This window comes from Notechis scutatus, chromosome 5 (genome assembly GCF_049901735.1).
Source record: "Notechis scutatus isolate UNSWTSFEM ecotype Mainland chromosome 5, rNotScu1.2, whole genome shotgun sequence".
Classification (NCBI taxonomy): domain Eukaryota; kingdom Metazoa; phylum Chordata; class Lepidosauria; order Squamata; family Elapidae; genus Notechis; species Notechis scutatus.
This window is the reverse complement of record NC_142013.1, coordinates 81,163,491-81,188,667: the sequence shown is the minus strand read 5'-3', so window position 1 is coordinate 81,188,667 and position 25,177 is coordinate 81,163,491. Positions and strand designations below refer to the sequence as shown.

General features: G+C 36.4%; 1 protein-coding gene across 1 annotated transcript in view; it reads left to right on the top strand.

The window, feature by feature from the left end:
• Nucleotides 1–25,177, top strand: part of INPP4A (inositol polyphosphate-4-phosphatase type I A) — a 105,387-nt gene that overhangs the window by 46,899 nt on the left and 33,311 nt on the right. The window contains exons 8-15 of the mRNA XM_087967691.1: nt 2,955–3,034; nt 3,681–3,792; nt 4,291–4,381; nt 5,609–5,756; nt 11,523–11,653; nt 14,282–14,386; nt 18,422–18,530; nt 22,778–22,795. Coding sequence (XP_087823817.1) covers nt 2,955–3,034; nt 3,681–3,792; nt 4,291–4,381; nt 5,609–5,756; nt 11,523–11,653; nt 14,282–14,386; nt 18,422–18,530; nt 22,778–22,795 — 794 coding nt within the window. The remainder of the gene's footprint in view (nt 1–2,954; nt 3,035–3,680; nt 3,793–4,290; nt 4,382–5,608; nt 5,757–11,522; nt 11,654–14,281; nt 14,387–18,421; nt 18,531–22,777; nt 22,796–25,177) is intronic.

Here is a 25,177-nt window from a genome sequence, read left to right as displayed (position 1 = left end):
TTATTCATTACATGTTTAAACCTTTTTCCCTTGTAAATTTAACAAGTCAGATAAATTATGATTCTGTTTTAAACCATTTCCATATAATATACCAAAACCTCTTATTCAATTTCTCTTTACTTCTCTTTACTCTTATTCAATATCATTATTATTATTTCATCTGTTTCTTTCTGACTTAGTTACCATTATTCTCATTCTATATTTCTACAAGTTTTTACCAATTCTCCCCCAAAAAGACATATACACACAGCACACAAACATAAAAAAAATATCTTTTTGGAAAGTAACTTGGACCCAGGTGTCTCTCTTCATGGACTTCAATTATATTCATGCTCATCTTACATATCATTACTTATTTTATTTACCATTCTAAGCCTTCTATATTAACTTCTCCACATATTTCACACTTCTTAATTCTACCTTAATTAATCATCTTAGTTTAAATCATTATATTTGTATCTTTTGTCCATTTTTATCATCCCTTTGTCTCATCCCTTATGAAAAAAAAGAAAATCAGTTTCTCCTGAAATCATTAATCAGAGTATGATGCCTTTCTATCTCCCCTAAGTTAATCAAATTAATCTTTAAAATAATATCTAATACCCAATCAGATTTTGCTTGGTACATTCTATCTAACTAATACATCCAACACAATTAAGTGCATAATTAGAGAATAAATCCAAATATTAAAAAGAAATACTATAATAAAAATTTTATAATAACATCAATACCATAATTTTATTAAACTCTTTAATTAAAACAATATTCTAAACCTCTCCTATTATTAAGTTTTAAAACCAATCATTTTTAAACATTTTAACATTTTAATCTCTTATCAACTCTTAAACCATTGCAATACTACCATCTCATCTTATGTACCTTGCAAAATCTTTTTTTTTTAAAAAAAAAAATTATACTTTATCCATTATCCATAAAAATTCCTTTTTCCATTTAATTTCAAAAGCGTTGTAGCTTTTCTCCACCTTTTCCCTTTCTTTCTTTTCCCAACAAACCTTTCTACCCCCCTTCTTCTAGCCTCTGCCTTACCGGCTTCCCTTCTCTGTCGTATTTCTTTTCCCCTTTGTTTACAATCATCATATTGGTTTTGCACTTTATTTTTCCCTTTCTTAAATGTTTTTTTAGATCTTAAGTCCTTAAATCCTTTAGTTTTCTTCTTTTCTCTTCTTTTCTTTTCTTTCTCTCTTCCTTTTTTCTGGATCAAATTCTGAGATTCATTAAAGATGGCTCCTTCCTTTCTTTCTTGTTCCTCTGCTGTCTTCATCTGTTGTAATTTTTGTTGATAATTAGTAAGCGCCATTTCTAAGAAAAGAAAAGCTTCTTCCACACCATTTCTTAGTTCCTCAACAGAAAGAGCCATTATAAATCTTTTCTTTTCTTTTCTCCTTCTTTCTTCTTACAACAACCAGAATATTCAAAAAAAAAAAAAAAAAAAAAGATAAAACAGTCCCAAAGTTATCAATCAGTCCAAACCAAGGCAGAGTTCTCACTTTCTCCTTCTGGGGTGATATCAATCAAAGAGAAAGAAAGTCCAAATCTGTTTAAAGTCTTGTTACAATATATTCTAGTCTTCAAATCCTTAAGGCATCTGCTCCAACAAATCTTAGCATACAAATATTTTCTTTTAATCCTCTCTCTTCCCACTCATCGCTTAAAACCAATTTCCACCTAAAAAATAGGTTTCTTAATATCCAGTTATTTATTCCGTAGGAAAAGAGGGAAAGCTATCCTTTCAGCACCTTCAAGCAGCCGCTTTTTCCTCTTCTGGCAGGTATTATTCAGAAAGTCATACTTTTCAGGAATTTTATTAAATATGTCTTAGAGTCCTAGGAGCCAAGAAAAACTTTCTCCTCTCAATCACTTTCTCCACTTCCTCCTGCGCATTCTTACCCGGCTGCCAGCTTCTTTGTGGCGGCCATTACGGACCGCCGCTGCACGTCCTGGGAAAAGGGGGTTCTGCCGGCCAGGGAGGGGTCTGCAGCACCCCAAACCCTTCTCCGGATCCCCTACCTTCAGCTGCCCCTGCAGGGCAGCCTAGCTCCGCACCCGGCTGGGTCGGAGCCCCAAAAACGGCTAGCGCGGCAGGGATCGCACAGCTTCGCAATCCCTGCCGCTCGCGAAGCCGACAAACCGGAAGTCCCGGATGCTCATTCTTATTTCTAATGCTGGGATGGCATTTTCTTTGGGGTTTGCAGGTGTGAAAAGAAATCTCCAACCTTACTGTGCTAATGCATCTTAAGTGCTCCTGCTTATTATCATTATTGAGTGAAAAAAGGATGGAGGTATGCTGTATAATTAAATACAGTATATAGTTGGTGGGCTGTTTTAGGATAGAACCAAATATTTCCTTGCTGTGGCAGGGAGGAAATGCATCTTTGGATCTGACTTCTAAAATATAATTATAATGGATATTTAGTGTTCTTTCCTCTTCTTGTTTTCATAAATTATCCCCATAAAAAAAGAAAAAAAAGTTCTCTCTCTCTCATGTATGTATGCATAAACAATGTTTATATTGTTTATAGATGTATAATTTAACACAGGTGGTAAAAAATAAGCCATTTTAAATGTGAGTAGATATAATTTAACTGAATTATGGAGTCGTGCATTTATCATAAAAATGGAAAGGTGTGTATTGTTGTAATAGGTATCTATGCCAAATAACAGGCATAGATACCTATTACAACAATACACACTTATTAGCTATGTTTAAATGCTTGGTCCCTTAACTCATAATTTAGATTCTGAATTATGTTTACCGGGTTCTATGATTTGGCATTATTTCTGAATTGAGGGAGAACTGAGAAAGGGATTTCTCCATCAAGTTAGTGATTTGGTTTTACATGAAATATTAAAGCCAAAGAAGTGACCTTTCAAAACTGGAATTAAAAATGGTAATAATTTATTACTAAAATGTTTTTGTTTTTGTTTTTCTTCAGATGTATTTATTGGGTTATGTGATATTCACTGTACAGGATCTACTTAAGGAGAAAAGTCATAGGCTGCATTTAACACTAAGGTTAGTATTTGGTCTTGTTTCATATGAAAAGAATCTGTATGTTAATTAAAGAAAGCCAGGCTAATTCGGTTTAATTCATTTTTAAAACTCAGTTAACTAAGAGAATGAGCATTGCAGGTAGAATCAGAATTCAAATGCTCTCTAAAAACAAATGTCATGTTATCTGGAAGAGCAAACATAATGTAGCTATATTATTATTATTACTATTACTTTTATTATGATTACTGCATATATTTCTTGGTGTTGTTATCATGGACCTTAAAGGTGCAGCATAGCCTTAATCACTTTAAATCCCTGCTCAAAATTTCACTCAATCTTTCTTGATCAGCTTTATGATGAGAAATTATTGCTTATTTCCAAAAGATATTGTGTGACTTAGACTGAAGAATAAAAGAGTATGCACTCAACATTTTTTAATATGCATTACCACTGACAAAATTATGAGTCTAAAATTTGAGATTAGATTTGTTTTAACTGAGGATAAAATCCCATTCAAGAAATGGTGTTTTTATAAACAATAGAATTTGGAGGCCCAGAGTGAGCCCAGTTTTGCCATATTGCACAATTGTATCTCTCTTAATGAAAGGGGCACTGTTGTGTCTCATGGACCCTGATTGATTTATCTCAAGTAATTTGTACATTGCAGATCTGCTGAAAATGACCGTGTCGGGAATATTACAGCCATAGGATGGCAGATGGAAGAAAACACAGACGAAAGGCCTCCTGTGACCAGATCTCCTGATACTATTAATGGAAGAGTGAGTTTGCTCTCTTTCTTCCATGTATCTAACTCTTCTTATTCTTCCCACCTCATTCCTCAGAGTCACTTTTTTCCCTAAAGCCGTTCAACCTCTATTAGATAAAAATATTCTACTTATGTATCTAAAAGGAAGAGACCTGTATAAGGCTACCATTTCAACTCCAAAAGTGACAGTGAGAAAAAAGCTTACTTGTTTTCTTTATTGTTCTCAATAAATTGAAGACAACTTTTTCATGTTAAAGAAAAATTATTGATTTTTTTTTTAAAAAAAGAACTGTTGTTTTCCTCTCAGACAAATACAATATATCTTAGGAATTGAGGAATCTTGGCCAGGGCACTTTGCAACTCTGCTTATAGGAACCTGTTGTTTGTCAAGTTTCTGAATTTCTAGGTTGCACCTTCAGCTTGAGAACCTGGTTTAAATATAAATCTTACAAATGATGATGCTTGATTACTCTGTATTTGTAATTAATATATTTTTCTGCTTTTTTTTCAGACTGTGCTACCAGTTGATGAAAGTTTGACAGAGTCCTTAGGAATCCGTTCCAAATATGCTTCATTACGAAAAGATGCTCTATTAAAATCGGGTAAATAGCTTCAAGAGTGGATGAGTATTCTGCATCTTAATTTTTTTTTGTCCAGTACATTGTCATGCCTGTTCTTTCATATATTATGTCAGGGTTTATGTAATCAGATTGACCAGACAAAGGATTCTGCCATTTGGCTTTGTGGAGAGAAAAGATCAGTGAATAGAACTGACTTAATGGAACAGAGTGAATAAATACTAAAGAGGAAAAACTCCAAGTTGCATTACTTTATGGTTTTCAAATCTTTAAAAGTGTGCTACATCATAGATTTAACTATATAAAAGCATTTGGACACGTCTACATCAGCATTACAGTCATTCAGTTCATCTAAGTGCAGAAATGATTAAATCATTGTTCACATGCAGAACAATATTGTTATTTTTATTCTAAGTAATAATATTTTTCCAGGATTTCACTGAAATCTCTTAGATTAAGGATTTGGGGGGGGGGGGGAGACAGCAGAGTTCACCAGAAGTAGTTGGCCTAGATTGCAATCCAGATGAAAATACGACATTGATCTACAGTACATCTGTCTATGCATAAGAGATCTGAGGGTTTTTTCCAGAGGGAGGAGGTATTTGGCTGCAAGCTTTGTGCTGTTTTGAATCTAAGCCCTGATCTTTAGGAGGCCATGAGGATGCAAAAGAAATTACAAACTGAAATAAACTGATCAGAAGCCTGTAATAGGCTTGTAAGACAATAATAGTAACAACTGTTTCCAGCATAGGTTGTGGTTTTAGTTGTCCAACCTTCCTGTTTACTTTATGTTGTATTTTCCTTTTAAGTTGAAACATATAGGGCCCGTGGTATCAAAGGCAGATGCATGGATGGCAGAGTGAAAAGAACTGTTCTTTAAAAAAGAACAGTTCACAAGCCTATCTTTTGTCTCATCACTAAATGCATTACACTGAGAAACTAGGAAAACCTGAATATCGCAGTCTAAATATTCATTTGTATGGCATACATCTTTAATAATCTTTTCAATGTCAACTTTTTTTTTCATATTGTATCAAAACTCAACTTTCCATTTCTGGTTTTTGTTGAGAGGAATGTACCTTATAAGCTGTGCTTTTAATATGCTTGGATGTGCTAAGTAGGTTTTAGCATTTCAAGGTTAATAGGGTTTCTGGCCTCTCTAAATGGTTTGTTAAATTAATGTGTTAGGGGAATGGAGTTTGCATGGCCTAATTGCAATGAAGTACTTATTTAAGTGTTTTAATATTTTAGTGTTTGGAGGTGCCATTTGTCGGATGTATCGTTTTCCTACCACTGATGGCAACCATCTGAGGATTTTGGAACAAATGGGAGAGAGTGTGCTCTCTTTACACATTCCCAGGCAATTTGTGAAATTGCTGCTAGAGGAAGATGCTGCAAGGTAAAAGTCACTGCAATAAAGTTTTAACTGTTGATGCTAGCGAGGAAATACAATATTAAAGCAAACTTTGCACAGTGCCTACAGAGATTAGCTGACACCTTTCTTTTATTTCTTTTCCTGATCATGTCTGTAAATATTTAACCATGCCTGTAAATAATTGGTAGGCTGAAAAATAATGCAGCACAATTACTTGTTTGTTTTAGTGTTACAGGATAGAAAAGGCATTGATAGCTCTGGTTGATTTACATCAACCTACCTCAATTTACATTGATCACTCTGGTTGATTTACATCCATTCCTACCTCAATGGTGACTAACAATCCACAGTTATGGGAATCACTTGTTGAGTCCTTGCAAACTCTAGTGTTGAGTATTTTAGTGTTCTTATTTCTCCATGTTAATTAATATATACATGAGACTGACTGGGAAAATTATGTTATGATTCAGAAATCAGAGTTATGATCCAGATCATCAATGTGGAGATGATACCCAGTTTTATATTGGCCCATCAAGCTGAGCCAAAGATGCTGTAAAACTGGAGTTGGTTGAGGGTGTGGATCAGGGGTGGGATTTTACAGGTTTGCACCTATTCGCTAGAACTGGTTGTTAACATTCTAAGCCGTTTGGAGAACCTGTTGTTAGAAGAAATTACTGGCCTAATCCTGAAAGGAAGGCAGGAAGGAAACATTCTGGTGTTGCTTACAGAAACTGCCTCTCCGTTAACCCTTATTACGTTCTTGGCAGGACTAGACTTCCTGTCTCAGGAACTTCTCTTGAGTTTTTTCCCCCTCCTTTGCTGGTACTTTGCTTGTGCCGAGTGACCATTCATTGCTACAATGGCACTGAAAAAAGTGACTTATGACCATTTTTTACATTTACGACTGTTGCAGCATCCCCACAGTCATGAGAGGCCAGGCGAGGAGATGCATGCCTTGATGTGAGTGATGTTGAGTTGGCCACACCCAGCCAGTTACATGACCACCAAGTCATGCCCACCACCTAAGCCACGCCCACAGAACCGGTTGTTAAAAAATTTGAATCCCACCCCTGGTGTGAATGGGAAAAACAAGACTGGATTAAATCCCACTCTAAGTCATCATTAATGCTGTTATTTGAAAATAGTTTGATTTGTTATTTTCCTTCCAACAAATATCCTCTAGCAATAGACATGCTGTAAAGTGTTGTGAAAAAAATAATAGGATATGTGCTGCACTCTTTCAGGCTTTGCAGCTGCTGCTGTTGTTGTTTGGACAAATATGTCTTGTTTCAGTTAGCATAGGTACACACTGGCACTTGTAAAGGACAATTTGTCCTCCATTTACCTATTCATGAGTTTTTCCTACTTGAGCTTCTGATTTAAGAAAACAATTTATAGGGGGGAAATCAGGATATGAAAGGACTATTAGCAATTATTTTTGTGTAATGGCTCCATGGGGAAAGCATATAATTTTTGTTTGCCTTCAGTTTCCTCTGGAATCTGCTTTGACTGCTTTGAAATTACTCCATCACCCAAAACACTTGATCTAAAGTTTTTTTTATTTATAAGTTTGCTTATAATTGTTTTATTAAATTTGTACAATCAAATTCTGAAACAAAGCAAGTATCTATTGGCTGATTTGCACTTGGTGAAAATAATATTTGTTAATAGAAATAAATAACAATTTTAAATAAATAAAAAGCAAATGAAATACTGGTTAAAGTGAAAGAAGTTTCCAAAACACACTAGTCTCATCAAAGTACTATAGTACTGTACAATAACACCCCACATTATTTATTTTGTGTTATGTATAGAGTAGTAGAGTTGAGCAAAAGTATCCCAAAGGGCAGCTATGCAGAATGCACCGATTCACCTTGAAATGGTGAAACAACTGTTTGGCATTGCTATTTTGGAGACTTTTCCTGGGTTTCTCATGGGCCGCTTCACAGAGCTGCTTTGTTCTGTGGGCCATTCCAGCAGAGGTGCTCCCCATGCATGCACATGTATGAAGAGATAGCTGGGGACAGCATTCAAAGCAGCTGCACTGAGTTTTCTGGAGGATGTGGCTCCTAGCTGGACTCCTTGCTAAGACTTCCCTGATATCTAGGCAGTTTGTATACTGAAATATTAGTTTATAAAAATATGAGAAGAATTCTGCTCGTTTGGATTAACAGCCTACGAAGTTCAGCATGCTGTATAATATAATGACCAATCAGAAATATTCAGAAATTTTACTAACAGGATGGATGATTTCCCGTCTTCTGTTCTTTCAGGATAATTCTGATGGATAGGGGTGGTAATATTTAATTGAAACTTTAATTTAGCAACTTTTGTCACCTGTAATATAATTTTTGACACTTTTAGCTGGTGTGGAGACTTCTGTCATTGGGTTTCTAATTTACTTGGGGTTAATTTTACTTTTCATCATAATTTACTTTGAATCCAGGTTTAATTGGCCTAACAGTATAGAAGTAAGGTAATGATAATATCTGTCCTAGATTATTTTTAGTATTGTAAATAAACTGATAAAAAAGAATCCCATCTTACTTACCATGGAAGGCATCTTTGACATTCTCATACTGATACTTCCTCCAATCTGGGGTCTACAATTGCCACTAGACAATTGACTTTGAAATTGGGATTGGATAATATCACATGTCCAAAGTATCTGAAGGACCCTAGATTGGGGAAAGCTGGATTGGGTGATTTGTTGATTAATTGTCATTACTCCTGCTTTCATTAGATATAAGGGGAATCTGACACATCATTGTCATAATGGTGTTGTAAGAATGAGTGCATAGGATAAATTGTATAATCACTGTTATATTACTGGAGCTGTATAAAAAGCAGCTTCAGACTTTGAAATAAATTTTTAATGAGAAATTACTCAGGTTTTTTTGCGGTCTTTCTTTTTGTCTCAGAATCCTGGCATTATGTGCCTTAATTGAAAAGTTAACTTTTTCTATTTGAAACAAAATCTGTAAGTGTCTGTAAGTGTCATCTGCTTCTGTGATTCATTATTGCAGTGTAATTCATGCAGTGATTAGAAGGTTCTCACCTTCTAATGGAGGTCTGGGAATTTCCAGTTCCTTTCCAGTAATTTGCATTCAATCAGAAGACTTTAAATTAGGCCTTGCCAAGATTAGAACTTCCCAGTAGAGCAGTTTCAGGATAAAATTAGCAGATATACATCGATAGGTCAATGTAGAACATACATAAAGGGATCTGTGTGGGCGTTGCAGGAAACTGTGTTTTCATATGCTATATACCATTATTATTTTTCTATTATTTGTGATTAACCATCAAATGCTTAATTTTAGTAGATGACAACTGCTGTAAATTGGACAAATAATGCTTCTTGGTATATTCATTTAACTTTTTCCACCCTTGCCATTTTGTCTAATTTAGCTTTTTCCAACCTAATGGCTGCCCAGACATGTGTGACTTCAGTTCCCCAAATTCTCAGCCAGCATGGACTTTGGTTAGACTGAGCTAGGAAGCAATGATTGACTGATTCAATTAGATTGAGATGAAAGAAGTTTAGGCTCTGCTCACCCAATAAGATTCATGAATGAATTGGATGTTTAATCCACTACTGTTGGTAAAGCTTGCCTATTTATGTTATATGAGAAATCTCAGCACTGTTTAGTTTTATGCTATGGTGAGTTGAAGTAAAGATATACTTTTCCAAATGCTAAAAGTATGGATATAAATTATAGGAACTGCAGTGAATCAATACAGCTTTTTCTGGAAACAAGAGTGATGTAGTGAAAATATGTTATAAAATCTTCCATATTTGGTATATCTGGTATTTGCAAATTGATATATTTTTTTAAAAATGAAAAATTAAAGTAAACGGGAGAGATTAGTTTGAAAAGAAGAAAATTGTTGAACTTGATGAAATTGCATCAGTAAAAAGTAATATTTTTCAGTACTATACATACAGTAGAACTTGTATTCTCAATCCCCAGTGTTTTGGATTTGGAATTAGTAGCAGACAATTCAGTAGGAAAATTTCCACTGAATTCCTGAGTTTTAGAAATTGCAATCATATAGCACTCTGTTGGATTTAGAAACCATTTCAAATGTGTATTGGACCCACATTGGACCCCTCACATCGTGGACATAAACTGTTTCAACTCCTACCCTCAAAACAGCGCTATAGAGCACTGAACACCAGAACAACTAGATACAAGAACAATTCCTGTGGGTCTTCTTCCTAATTGTTGCTGCCAGGTGGAAAAATGTTACCTAAGTAGAAGTGGAAGTGGGATATATACATTAATTCTGAGTGAGGAGTTTGGGAGGGGATGGGATGGGACAAGGCAATGCTGGTTGCTAATGTTTCCTCCAATTTCTTCTGGTAAAAGAACAGAAATAGGAAGGTGAGCTGGGAGATTTTAAAAAAAGAGTTTTGAAGAAGCTGGCCAAGAGTTTGAGAAATAGGTCCATCATTATCTTGTGCTTTTCTGGTGGTATAATGGACTGTATTAGTTCATTATGTCAGTACAGAGCTATAAATTGTGGTATGATGTCAGCACTACAATTCTCCATTTGGCCCAGTATACTTATAGCTAGCAATTTGTTTATGAGCTGTCAGTTAGTAATTTGATGATATATTTGACAGGTGTTTTAAAATAAGCAAACAGAATACTGTGTAATTAGGATACAAGAATTATAAAAGTCTTAACAGTGAATGTATTATACTAGTGAAATAGATAGGATGGGGAAAATCCATTTGATTTTCATTTTTATATGAAGTTGTTCAACCTGAGCTTTTCAAACCTGTATTTGACCTGGAACACACTTGTGTATCGAAATCCTGACTTTTCAGAATCTTGCAATATGGTGCAAAAGAGTTACGTGAGATGGTAGCCATATAAATATGATAAATAAGTAAACAAAAATACAAGCAGAAGTATTGTATTTTTTGTGTAGCCTTCATTTTTAATTAAAAATGTTGTCATGCCTACTATTTATATTTTTATCTATCCCTCTATTATTTGTGTTTACATTGGAATACACACACTGGCAGAAAAAGCAACATTACAAAAACCCTACAAAATTACTTACTTTGTAAGTTAAACACATTTATAAAAAACATTGCATTGTTTCTTATTTGACTTGTGAGCACATGCTTGGAAATGTGAGAACATAATTTGAAAATCCTATAAATGCTTTTACGCCTAATTCTATTTCACATGTTTAGAAACAAAAAGCTATGTATTACATCTCCTTAACGAAGGTAGAGACATTACCAGTTCCTCTGAAGGTTTTACTATTAAGTGTACTACTCATTTGTACTATTCAGTGTTTATAAATGGATATAACCAGTTTTCAAATATTAGCAGGAATCCCTTTCCCTTACACAAGAAATGAAAATAAGGGAGAAGCATCTTCTCCCATCACTGTATTTCCACATTTAGAAAATTTTGCTTGATTAAATTATGTTCTAAAGCTGTTAATGGCATGAGATCTTGTCAGAAACAAAAATTTCACTTGATATCCATCAGTCCCACTTAATATTGGAAAATCAAATAAACAGAATATGAATGTGGTTAACATTTGACCTTTCTCCATGTAAGGACAAAGTAATTTATGAAAAAAATGAGAATAATAAGTTTAACATATGCCTCAAAAAAGCTCAAAATGTATTCTAATTAAAATGAAACATTTAAGTAGTCCATGGGTAGGCTTGAATAGATAGTTTTAAAAGATGAGGAAGATGTGTTTTTCATTTAGTATATAACTGATCTAATAGTATTTCATTGTCTTTGGATGTTTTGGTAGGATTTGTGAACTTGAAGAACTGGGAGAGCTGTCACCTTGCTGGGAAAGTCTTCGTCGGCAAATAGTCACTCAGTACCAAACAATTATTCTGACCTATCAGGACAACTTGACAAATCTTCATCAATATAAAGGTAGATACTTCAGACATAATTTTTATGATGGTTTCGAAATCACCAGGTATAGATTTTGTTGCCTTTTTGACAGAAGAAGATTGCTATCTAAATGTACTCTTCATACAGACCCAATTGCATAGATTCATAGTAATTGTTATGTTTGCTTATGTCATTTGGTTTCACCAAGATGGGTATAGGAAGAGATGTGGAATCTTGTATACTATCCATACCATCCATGCTATCTTTCTTTGTCCAGGAAGATTGGAAGTGGATAGATATAGAAGAAGAATTCTATAAATACAGTGGCATTTTATGCATTCAATACAAATGAAAGGCAATAGAACCACAAAGTAAAATAGTAATTAAATACCATTAAAAGCAAAAGAACAGAGGATATTTTTGTCTCCAAAAATAGATGAGAATTGAGTCTATGTACAGTATATACTAAGGTGGAAGAAGAACAGAAAGAATGCTATGAATCATATTGGGATTTGTGGCTTACAAAAATTGTGTCTTTTTTTAAATAAATGAACAATTTGCCTTACTTTTTTAAATTGCATTTTTTAATTTGGGTTTTTGCATGGAATTCTAGTCTTTAAACAACAACCCCTTTCTGTTAAATTAGATAGAGCAGGAACAGCTACATGAATATCTTTACAATATTGGACTTTTTCAATTTTACTTAAAAAAGAAAAGAGGAATACAAGAATGGGATGCTGAACATTATAATGAAGTCCACTACATTTCACTCTTCTGGCAGTTTTAAACACACTTTGCCCATTAAGGCCACTTCCAGTATTGGAGCAGTATTGAAGAAGAAATGGTTGGACAAAATACTGTAGCTCTGATGAGTGATCTGGACTTGCCATTAATGTGGCTCTTTTGCTGTTGCAATAAAAGTCAGGTTTGTATATATTGAGGCAATGTTTTTTGGCATTCAGCCTCTGTACATCATCACGTTGAATTTCAAACGAAACATTCAAGATGTGAATGAAGTGAAGACTTTCAGCTTGAATTCAAGGACTTTGACAAAAGTGTTTCCCTTGATAAGTTCTCACCTAGGCAAGGCCTAATTTAAAATCTTCTGATTGAATGCAAACTACTGGAGTAAGGCTGAATATTCCCAAACTTCCATCATTGTCCCGATATACACGGACCTGATTCTACATTGTCCTTGACATTTAGCCATTGATCATACAAAGAAATAGATGTCAGGTCTGATTTGTCATTAAACTGGTGGTTCTGAAGATTTCTTTGAATTTTATTTATTTATTTATTTGAGTTTGATGGCTACCAACGTCAACAGGGTGGTAGGTACTACTCTGGGTGACATGCATCATATGACTTAAAACAATGTTAAATAAATAAAAGAATACAAAATAAATAAGATATGGCACCAAGTAAAACTATTACTATGGATGTGATTACACCCGGAACCTTATCATGCTCAGGGCCCTAGACCCCGGGCCTACAACCAAGTCTTCATGAACTTACAAAAAGCCAAGATGGTCAGGGTCATCCTGATATCTGAAGGGAGAATATTCCAGGGGCAGAAGCTACGGCTGAGAAGGCACATCTCCAGAATGCCTGCTTTTGCCAGGTTAATGAAAACATTTATCCTAAAATAAAGGGAAAGCAGCAATAACAAAGGAAAATCAAGAGATGGAAAGGCTTTGCAGAATGAAACTTAAAGCAGTACATCAAGGATGGATGAATATTGTGGCAAAGAAATGCTTTGTTTGCATAAACTTTAATCCTGTAAGCAAAATCCCAGAACCAACATTTTATAATCTTAACATTTCCAGATAAATGACAATAAAATGGCATGCCCAGTTACGGAATTAGAAGGATTCACAGCAAAAGAGCATTATCTTTTTTTGTGTGTCCTTTATTAGTCAGCATTCAAAAATTTTTCACGTTGCTTTTAAAGGACTAAGTCAAAATTATGAAATTTGGCAGATCTTTCCATTTATCTTCTAAATATTTAAGATGTAGCATTGCTATTATGTCCTGTACATTTTTTTAAAAAAAGTCTTTAAATATTCTAAAATTATCTTCATACTTTTACAATCAGTTTTACAAAAATATCCTGCATGTCTGTGGTCCAAAATACTCTATAGACAGTATTAAAACAGTATCGTAATGGCATATTTTCTCTATTTACTTTCTTTAAAGCAACATATCAGCTACATTTATTTTTCCATCAAAAAGGTATATTGGAAACTCTTGGATAGTTGTTTAGTCTGAAAAGAAGCATAGGCCATATTCCTAATGCATCTCAAGCTTGGAAAACATCAGAGAATGACCTAAGACTGCAATGAACATTTGGTGAATACAAGTACTAGCAGTGATGATGTCATCTAGTTTGGGTAATGAACAAACAACCAAGCTTAGAAATCACCGAAGACTCCATAATTCAACCTTCTTTTCTATTAGCTATAACACCCTGAAGGAAATCTACCTTCTTTGAAACAAAAGAGAGCTTAGACCAAGTGATACCCCAACAGTTTCCCATGGGGATTGGAATTGGTCTATTTATCATTTTCTTACTGTTATTTATGGTAATTGTTCTTTTCTGTTCATTCATTATTATATTTCTGTGAAGTTAATATATAAAAATTGATGTTTTTCAATTCATTTCTCCAGGACCATCATTCAAGGCAAGTAGTCTGAAAGGTGATAAAAAGCTTGAATTCATGCCAACAAATTTACATATACAGCGAATGAGAGTCCAGGATGATGCAGGATCAGGTATTCTTATGCTTCTTAATACATTTTATATGTATATTATTAGCAAGCTCAGTTCTCCATGTGTGAATCTTTATTTTTCATTATCAACAAGCTGCATATAATTTTTTAAAAGAAAGCCTTTATAGAGCCTAATAAAAATTAAGCTTTTCTGGTGTATTTCTGAAATTGAAGGGTCAAGAAATGGCATATGTTCTTGGCTAGATCCCTGAGTAGGAATGCTTTGTGCTGTGCTGTGGCATTTTTTTTTCTGGTCTTGGGCTTCTTTTGCTCATGTGAATTAAGTGCCCTTTGTTCTTGATTCTCTTTCTTTACCCAGCTTAGGGTAAAAAAAATGAGAGAATTGTAAAAAGTTATATATATTGTTCCCTGAATAAAGAGGTTGGAAGTACATTGAGTATTTGCTGATTAGAACAAGTGGCTTTTGCCATAAACTGATGAAAAAGGTTACAAAAACATTTAAACTTTTAAACACCAAGGAATGGGGCACCCTGTACAGGTAATCCTTGAGTTACAGCAGTTCACTTAGTGACTGTTTGAAGTTACGCGATAAGCCCCCCCCCCCAAGTATTTATGACACAGTCTCTAAAAGTATGAATGTTGCAGCACCAGGCAGTCGTTCACCCTTACGAATGACTGCAGAGGCACTGCAACATTCACCTTATCTATTCCCACCCCCAGTCGGGTCTCCATAATTTTCCCCTCTCCCATCGCACCACGCCAGACTCATCTTGTGAAACTCTGTCTCCTCTCTGCTGCGGTTTCTTTGAGAGAGGGACAATTTTGCTTCCAACATCCGATTGGCTTGCAAATGTTTTGCACGAAGACTAGAAGTTGTCAGGTTTCCAAGTGATGAAATCCATTTAAAAAGAAAAAAAAGCAAAGTCCATCTTCCATATTACCATGTTTCTCACAAAATATTTTTTTTTTGACCCTTGAAAAAATGGGTAGGCCGTCTTTTCGGGGGTGACTTAATTTCCTCCCCCACCTAGAGCGGCCCATACGCACGTACCTCGCCGCGAGGCCGCTTCTATCGGCAGACGAAAGCTCCCCGAAGGCAGAGTCCCCAGCTGCTTCAGGGCGTGGCGTGGCTGCCTGTGTCCCCTCGCCTTTAAGCAGTCTCTTTCGGGCGATGGAAGGTCCCCAAATGCAGTCACCAGCCACTTCGATCGGCCGTTAGAAGCGGCCTCGGGGCAAGCGCACACACACACACACTCCCCTCTCCGCGAGGCCGCTTCTATCAGCAGACAAAAGCTCCCTTAAAGGCAGAGTCCCCAGCCACTTCGGGGTGAGGCGTGGCTGCCCGTGTCCCTTCGCCTTTAGGGCAGTCTCTTTCGGGCGATGGTTGCTCCCCAAATGCAGTCACCAGCCACTTCGATCGGCCGGTAGAAGCGGCCTCGGGCGAGCGCACACACACACACACACACACACACACACCCTCGCCACGAGGTCGCTTCTTCGGCAGATGAAAGCTCCCTTGAAGGCAGAGTCCCCAGCCACTTTGGGGCGAGGCGTGGCTGCCCATGTCCCCTCGCCATTAGGCAGTCTTTTGGGCGATGGAAGCTTCCCAAATGCAGTCACCAGCTACTTCAATCAGCTGGTAGCAGCGGCCTTGCAGCGGGGAGTGCACACACACCCCGCCATGAGGTCGCCTTCGGCTGGGACTCTGCCTTCAAGGAACTTTAATCCCCAGCCAGTGGCCTCGGGCGAAGGCGTGTGTGTGTGTGCCCCTGAGGCCACTTACTGGCATCGATCGAAGTGGGTGGTGACTGCACTTGGGAAGCTTCCATCGCCGAAAGAGACTGCCCTAAAGGCTAGGGGACACTGGTAGCCACGCCACGCCCTAAAACGGCTGGGGACTCTGCCTTCAAGGGAGCTTTTGTCTGCCGATAGAAGCGGCCTCGTGGCGACGGGAGTGTGTGTGTGCGTGTGCGCGAGCACGCTCGTCCCGAGGCCGCTTCTACCGGCCGATCGAAGTGGCTGGTGACTGAATTTGGGGAGTTTCCATTGCCCGAAAGAGACTGCCTAAAGGTGAGGGGACATGGGCAGCCACGCCACGCCCTGAAGCGGCTGGGGACTCTGCCTTCAAGGGAGCTTTTGTCTGCCGATAGAAGTGACCTCACGGCGAGTGGAGCGTGTGTGTGCGCTCGCCCGAGGCCGCTTCTACCAGCCGATCGAAGCTCCCTTGAAGGCAGAGTTCCCAGCTGCTTCAGGGCAAGGCGTGGCACACACACACTCCCCTCAGTGCAAGGCTGCTTCTACCGGCCGATTGAAGTAGCTGGTGCATTTGGGGAGCTTCCATCGCCCAAAAGACATTGTCCTAAAGGCGAGGGGACACGGGTATCCACGCCACGCCCTGAAGCAGCTGGGGACTCTGCCTTCAGGGAGCTTCTATCAGCTATCGGGGTATTCTAGCCTAGGCTACCTGTAGGGCACTCCTAAAGGCAAGTTTTCTCCCCATCCCCCCCGCCCTTCCCCCGCGCAGTTCTCTTCACCTCGTGTAGTTCTAACAAACAATGTGAGAAATGGCGGGGAAAAGCATGGTTTGAATAGGCCTAAATTTTGGGGGCGGGGCTTAATTTCACCTCATGCCTAGAAATCATGCTGGGCCTTCCTATTGGTGGAGACCGTATTGTTGGAGAAACACGGTAATTCTGGTGACTGTGATCTTGCGGGACTTCAGGCTAGGAGATCATGGCAGAAGCTTCCAGTCTCAATGCAAAATGTTTGCAAGCTGATGGGATGCTTTAAGGGTTAGTGTTAGGGTTAGGGTGATTTCACTCCCTCAAAGCGTCCCACAGCAGAGAGGCTGGAGAGCTCGCTAGAACTTTGCTAGTTAAGTGACCTGGTGTGACCAGATTAGGGGAAGGGGAAGCAATTGTGGGGAGCATGAGTGGGTCGGGGGAGGCCTTGAGTGGTCTTAAGCAGGCAGCCTGTTCCATCACTAACCCCCCCCCCCCCCGGCCTTCCCCATCCTGAGATACTTCATGTGCACTTAACAACGTTTGCATTCAGTTAGCGAATGTGTGGGCCAAAGCAGGAAGTTTTCATATTCATTTTACATGATTCACTCCAATAAATCCCCAGGTTACAAATGTAATAGCCAGGCTCCATTACATTCATAATTTGAGGACTATCTGTACTTGGCAGGAAATATTGGAATTTTAATTGAGAGATACTACTTAGCAGTGTTTTCCTAAGCAGTAATACTAACAGTGGCTTTTTGTGGCCTTTGCCATTTACAAATTATATTATTCTGCTTTTCATTGGAGGGAAATGGAATATCCCAGATAAATCTAAATTGTCTTCTTATTCATGTAATAAGAATCGCTGGTTTAAACTGCGCTATTTTAATCCACCTTTTTACAGTATAACCAATTTGAAAATTTTGCCATGGTAGTTCTAATTTTTGTATACTTTCCAATGGAAGAAAATGACTATCTTTGCAAAGAAATGTTCTTGTGTAGCCTTCTTCTCCATTGCGCACCTTACAGAGAAGTACAGATTGATTTAGAATGTCTATCCTTAGCTGCTGACTTTCTTCATGAACTAACATAAATTTCTCTTACATAATTCTAAGGCCAAATGAAGAATGTTCTAATAGCTACATTCTTGGTAGATATTGTTATATACACGGAGACTGTCCGCATGATTAGGCATCTACTCACTAATAAGTTCTCACATCTTATGGTTGTGTATTTCCAGTGATATCTTGTGGCCTATAACAAAAATGCAAGAAATGGCATTCCACTTAATAGAATGGAAAGTCTTACAGTTCATATATTTGTTGGATCCTGACATAATTGTGATAAGGAATTTCCTGTATTAGAAATAACTGATGCAGAAATGTCTCTTTGTATTAGATTTAAAGATGACTTAATGCAATTCGCAGAATTTTTAAAGAGTTTATAAGCTTTATAGAGAGTGTTGTTGGTTCTTTAAAATAGGTGGTTATTGGTTTCTTTTCATATTTGCATTCTGACAAGATGACAGAAATTCTCACAGTTATCTTTTTTCTCTGTTATTTGTAATATTTAGATGAGAATTATGACATTGTAACTATAGGAGCACCAGCAGCTCACTGCCAGGCCTTTAAATCTGGAGGTCTCCGGAAAAAGTTACATAAATTTGAAGATGCAAAGAAACAGTAAGTGGCATGTTGAATGCACACCCTTTTTGTGACTAGTTTTGTAAAACAAACAAAAACAAAAACAGAATGCCATTCCTTCTTTTCTCTTTTATCCACACAGAAATTTTCAACCAAATCGCAATTAGATATTACATGATTTGATGTTTTTATGTTTTGTTTGTTTATGTTTGTTTTAAAAACCAATAATTTTTTTTTAAAAAGAGACATTTTCAACCAAATAGCAATTAGAGATTCTTTATGTGAAGAATTTAGAAGAATGATTTCCATTTTTAAATTAATCAATGTATTTCTGATTTTAGTAGATTTTTCCTATTTAATCACATATCAAAGCTTATTAATCATGCATTGGTTAGAGACTTCCCTTGAAAATTTGTGCAAGATTTTTTTTTATGAGAGTAGCTGAATTTTGAAAGAGGTAGTTCCTTCCAGATCCCTCTCTGTTCCTGGTGCTGTTGTTTCCACCCCCCTCCTCAATTTGAAGTTCTTTTGGGTCACCATCTCGAGGGGGAAACACCTTGTTGACCTTGTCTGAATTTAGTTCGCTTTTTAGTATTTGGATGGGAGAATAGCCAGAAAATACCAGACTGTAAGCTAGACGGGGTTTTTTTTTTTAAGAGAAACATTTTTGAAGAAGTTTAAACAATTATTCTGTGTAGCTTCAAGCAAATTAGATGGATTATAGCCGAATTCAGTAACATTGCTTTTTTACTATGTTACTTATTCAAGAGCAGAAATAACACTTCTCTCCTTTTTTGCTATTGAGATGAATGATTCCATTTTTATTTATTTTGTTTTTACAATTTGGAGGTCTGGTGATTCTGGGTGGCTGTGATGACCCAGGGTTGGATACAAAGCAAACACAGTCACAGAAAACAGGTGAAGCCCCTTTTATTCCTTCAGTTTGCTTCCAAGCTCCGAATATCTTTGATGGAAGATAAAAAAACCTCCCACACAGTTACACGAAGAAGGAAAAAAGCAACACAAACTAGGCAAGATAAGGGATGAAGGATGTCACAGATAACACCACACACTGGGAAGGACGCCAAACTCAGAGAGGAACTAGTACGCAGGTCCAAACTCTTATTCAGTTGTCACACCTGCAGCCCATGAAGAGGATCAAGGCCCTCTCCTCCTGAGGAGACCACGTCTCTCCCTTATCCTCTCCTCCCTGCGTGCCCTAGGATGGATAGGGGATGGGCCTGGGTCCTCCTCTGACTGCTCAGCTGGCCTCTGCCCTTCCCCAGCCTCCTCCACAACCTCCGGAGCCACACTTCCACTCCTCTCCCTCAGAGTCAGTCTCCACCAGGGGCATGACAGTGGCTTACAATTAAAAAAGAACGAACACACTAAAAAGAAAAACATGTTCATGTTCATTTTGTTTAGACGGTTCTGATCCTGTGACCTGCTCCCGACACAAACTATAGTGTAAAACAGAAACAATATATGCCCATATGGAAAGAGAGGTGTGCAATCAGGTGTTATGAAATGTATAAAGCATTCCTATGTGATGTTACCCAGAGGTGATGGCTCTAGTAGTCAAAGCCATAGAAGGAGAAGGAGGTCAAGTAGATAACCTTAATAGTTGGGAAGCTTTCATAACGGATTTTCATATATGAAATTATTTGAAACTTGAAAACACTCTCATGCAATTTCCCTACTTTCTAGATGGAAAGGAATTTAAAGGATACAGCAGTGGATCCAAAACAGATCACATGGATATTACTAGATCTTTCACAGATTTGAAATAAGTGCTAGTACTGCTGTTGCTGTGAGCAGAAAAATTAATTTATCCTTTAATTTTATCTTTTTGGATATCTGAGATTTTAACCAAAAATGAGAACATGCGAACACTGGAACCACTAATCCTGTCAAACATTCGATAACCTGCAGATTCTGTTAAAGTTCAGGGTATCTTGGCTAAAGAAGGTTGAAGAAAAATATCCTGGAAGATTCTTAAAAGCTTAAATGTCCTATTGTATCATTAATATATCATTTTCTATTATTTTCAGGAGTAGAGTAATCCTGCCTTAGCTATATGGCCTTTATATTCTTAATTTAAAAACAGTGAATTCGCAAAAACAAAATGCTGCCAAATCAGATACAGTTTTCCATCCACAAAACTTGCCCAATAAACAATAATATTCTAAAGTTAGTAAGTCGCAATTAAATTTAGGCAGGCACCTCGTATCTGCACTTTATTTTAGTCTCATATCTTAAATCACTGCTTATTTTAGTCTGTGTTACTTGCATAACTTTTAATAATAGCTACAGAAAAAATATGTCATCTACCAGGCAATCAATCCATGGGTAAATTTTCCCTTAGAAGGACCATATTTAGAAAAATCACAATCTGCCTATTATTTGATCATGTTTCTTCAAGTAACTTGGTTGCCATATTAATTGCTTCTGTTAAAAATAATCAATATAGCTTTTTAGATAAGTTATGCAGATCTGTCTGCATATGTTGTCTTTTTGACATCTTGTAATATATATCATGTTCGCATTCCTGTGTTTACATTAGTAGGCAGTCTGACCATTTTTCATATCTAGTGAAACACTGATCTGAGATCAGTTTGTTCTTTATTATGATCAATGACCAGAATTCCACTTAAAAAGCTAAAAAATTAAAATTTAAATTTAAAAATAAAAGTAGATAAACATAACTATAGCTACAGCAGGATTTACAAACAGTAAAAATGTAACTATGTCCAAAGAAACCTACATATTGATAGGCTAATAGCAATTGTACAAAATATAATTCTGAATATTTGTTTGAGATACAGAGGTCAGCATTTAACCATGGTGGAGGTTACAGGTTTACTGTTATATTTGTTCATTCTTCTTTTCATTTTTGTCTTGTATGTAATTCTTGTTTTGTTGGTTTTTTAAAATTCTGTAGTTTATATTTTATCTTTCGGGGGGAAAAGTAAAAATAAACTCTGAATAAAATGGTTATTTGGCTAATAAGGAGGGTATAAAATGTAACTCTTAAATGACCATGCATTTTTATGAAATAGAGATTCTGAAATTATATTTAACTGATTATGGTAGTGTCTTTTGACTATTCTACACTATTGTTTATTTGATTTGTTGCAATATATGCACTACTGGAATGCAGTGCACTTTTAATACTAAACACACCCTGTGTAAAGTACCGGTAAATTTTCCCTCAACTTTGGCAGCTTTAAGATCTGTGGACTTCAACTCTCAGAATTCTCCAGCCACCCTGGGGAATTCTAGGAGTTGAAGTTCACCCATCTTAAAGATGCCAGGGATGAGAAATACTGGTGCAGGCCACAAGTTTGTTCTTTACCATTACAGACATCTCTTACAAAAATAGTCTCTTTGTGAGTTCTGGAAATTGCCCTTGCATTACTGAAACATCAATGTTTACATAAAAAAAATATTTACAAATAAAACACAGATATATTTCATGTTTCAGATTAAGGCACCAGCCCAGGCGTGCGAGGCCAATAAGTAGTGGTGGGGTGGGGCAGGAGGGGGCGGGGCAGGGTCAGCCAGAATTTTTACTACAGGTTTGCCCGAATCGGGCAGTCCTGGCTGAATCCCACCACTGGTTTCAGATATACCAGCTGTTTTTGAATGGCAATAAGAATGGCAATAAGAAATGCCATTAACTAGAACACGTGCCAACATTTTACTCCAGTTGACATGTTCTCTATTTAAAATCTTTTCTTAAATTCCTTCGATTTTGTGAAGAGATGCCTAGCATATAGCTGGCTTATTATATTTAGATAGAGTAACTAGGTAGTAATTGGCTTGCTTGGACCTACCACCCCTTTAATATTGGCTACTGAATTATTTTACCTTTGGAAGAACATCTTGACAGATTGAATACAGAACTAGGATCTCCATGTTATCTTTAATTTTAAAACTGTAGACACAGATCATTGGTGGTATCTTTAATATTTATTTGTTGGAAAATGAAATTAAGATTCTCTGAAGGAATGGCAGAAAGGCAGTCAAATTCCCTTTGGGTCTGTGCTGAATGTCTCATAAAAATAGCTATGTGTTCTATCAGTCAGCTATACATTTTTCTGTGGAGTCTTATAACTTTCTAGGAGACATCTACCATTTTACATACTTTTTCTTTTCCTCATCTACTTCATACAAATACAGCATTATTAAGAAGTATTAAGCAACTAACATTTAATACCTAACATCATTTGGCTTTTGATATTTGCTAACAAAGGCTAATTTTCTTTTGGTTTCTTTTTTTTTAGCAGTTTTGAGGAAAGTTGGTGAGTTTTCTATTTCTGAGCTTGGTAGCACAGCTTTCTTCCTTTTCTAAAGCAGACAATGTATTAACAGGGTGCATTTTATTATTGCATCCTGACTTTGCTAATTTGCTTCATTAAATAAATGTTTATTGAGGTATTTCATAGGCATGAATTCGTTATCTTAACCTGCATTATTTACTTTATCAATGAACAGCTAACATTTAAAAACAACCTTTGGATTATACAAGACAATTTAGGAGACAATTGGAAATATTAAATGTATAACTGCTCATTGTAAAAAAAAAAACACTAAAATAATCAAATAGTGTTTGACTACTTTTCCTTTTAGGAGAAAGAGAAAATAGTTCGATTGGGTTTAGTTTTAAGAAGTGTTTATTTGAAAAGGAGATAGTAGATACCAAGCTTATTTTGTTAAAAATTGCAGTGCTGAGGATCAAAATGCCTTCATGTTATCTCATCTAGCCTAGAAGCCAATTACCCTTATCATTCAGATATTTTTAGGTTCAGTGGTATGATGTTGCTAAAACATTTAACCACATTACCAAGTGTGCTTAGACATTAAAGGAAGTTCTATCAGCTATGTTTAGACTCTGGTGATTAAATATTTCTACTATTTGTCCTAGGGGTATGGCAAAGAGCCTAGCTGCAGTTTATCTGAATACATGCGTCTCCAAAGGCCAGTTTATAAATTTTGTGCACACAAAATGGCTCATTTTTAAGGCAAGGGATCAGCTTTTATACAAGAGGTTTATATAGATTTGGATCAGATAGGAACTAAAACTTTAATCCATGCACATGAATTGATAGTTATACTTTCAAGCATTAGATAATTGGCCATTGTATCCATGGAACTTACAATGTTATGTTTGTAAAAATTGTGACCTTGGGTCTTTAATAGCAAAAGTTGGACTGCTTTAGAGTCTACTTAATCCTAAATTTAAAAAGAAATAAAATTTTACCTTTGGGGGGGGAGATGGATTAAATTTTGTTTTCCAGTGAAAAGTCAGTGAAGAATGATAGCTGTTCATTTGGGAGAATGGTCATGAGAAGCTAATCGAATTATTTCCTTTGATTCCAGCAAAAGATTTACTTTGATTCTTTTTTGAGAATGAGTTTAACACAAATAATGCTGCATGTAGTTTGCTACTGCATATATATTGATTTTGCATGATGTCTCTCTTTCAAATAAGATGCATATATTGCTGTAACGGTTGCTAAAAATATTTAAAAGCCTGAGCTTTTAGACCTGACCTTAAGATAAACAATCTGTGTCACATTTTAAAGACAATTTTATAATAATTTTGAAGACCTTCTGAAAAATAAAAAAACATACTTTTTCTCTTTTTTCCTTTTTTTTATTACAGTTGTTTAAATCTTTTCCTCTAAAAATGTATTTTTCCAGACAGCTGAACAAAGCTTTGGTTAATAGCTTTTAAAGTATTAGCTAGATTTTTTCAAAGATAGATTTAAAGTTTGTTAGAAGGAAGAAATGTTGTTTCAAGATTCATACTATCAAAAACATTTTTGGACAATTCCCTGCATCAATTTTACACTGGAAGCTGATTCTGAAAATTTACATTGTTTCTGAAGCATTGTTTTATGCAAAATGAAAACATTCTGTTAAATAAATCTGTTTTGCTGTGAATGAATCAGGCAACTGGTAATCTGAAATTTGCAGTGGGACACTGGAAGGAAGCTGTCTGCCAAGAGAAAGGAATTAGACTCCCATTTTTACCTTTCCAGGAACATTGTGTGGACTACTAAATTGATGGCTCTCCAACAACAATAGATGGTAGACCATATATCTGGATTTACAAAAACAAATCCAGATATACGGAAGTGGAAGGGAAGTCAAGTAGTTAGGCCTTACTATAAATCCATCTTGAGTTACATTTGGCTTACCTTGTCATCTAAAATAGTGCAAATCTGGGTTCATTAAGCAAGATTCTGACATTGGCAAGAAAGTTCAAAACAAAGCTATCTGAAACTTCAATCATCTTGAACAATTTACATGATTGTGGAAAAGATAATATACCAGTAGTATTTTCTAAGCTGAATCTGGAAATCTTTGAAGGCAAATGGATTGGTTATCCATTTGAATGAATAAATTATACTTGGGCAAGGAATCCGATTAACAGGAATAATTCTGTTACTGCTGCATGTTTGATTGGCAGTTTTCTGTTTCTTGTGTGGCTTCTAAATAATCACATGGCATGTTTGATAAATACATCTTGTTCAAAAGCTTTCATCATGTGCATCTCAAGATAATTTGAATAAGATGGTTGCAATATAAATAGATTGTCAGTCTTTGTACTTGGTGGCTCAATAGTTAGAACTAGATCCCAAACCAATATCTTCCACTATTTTTCTAAAATTACTCTT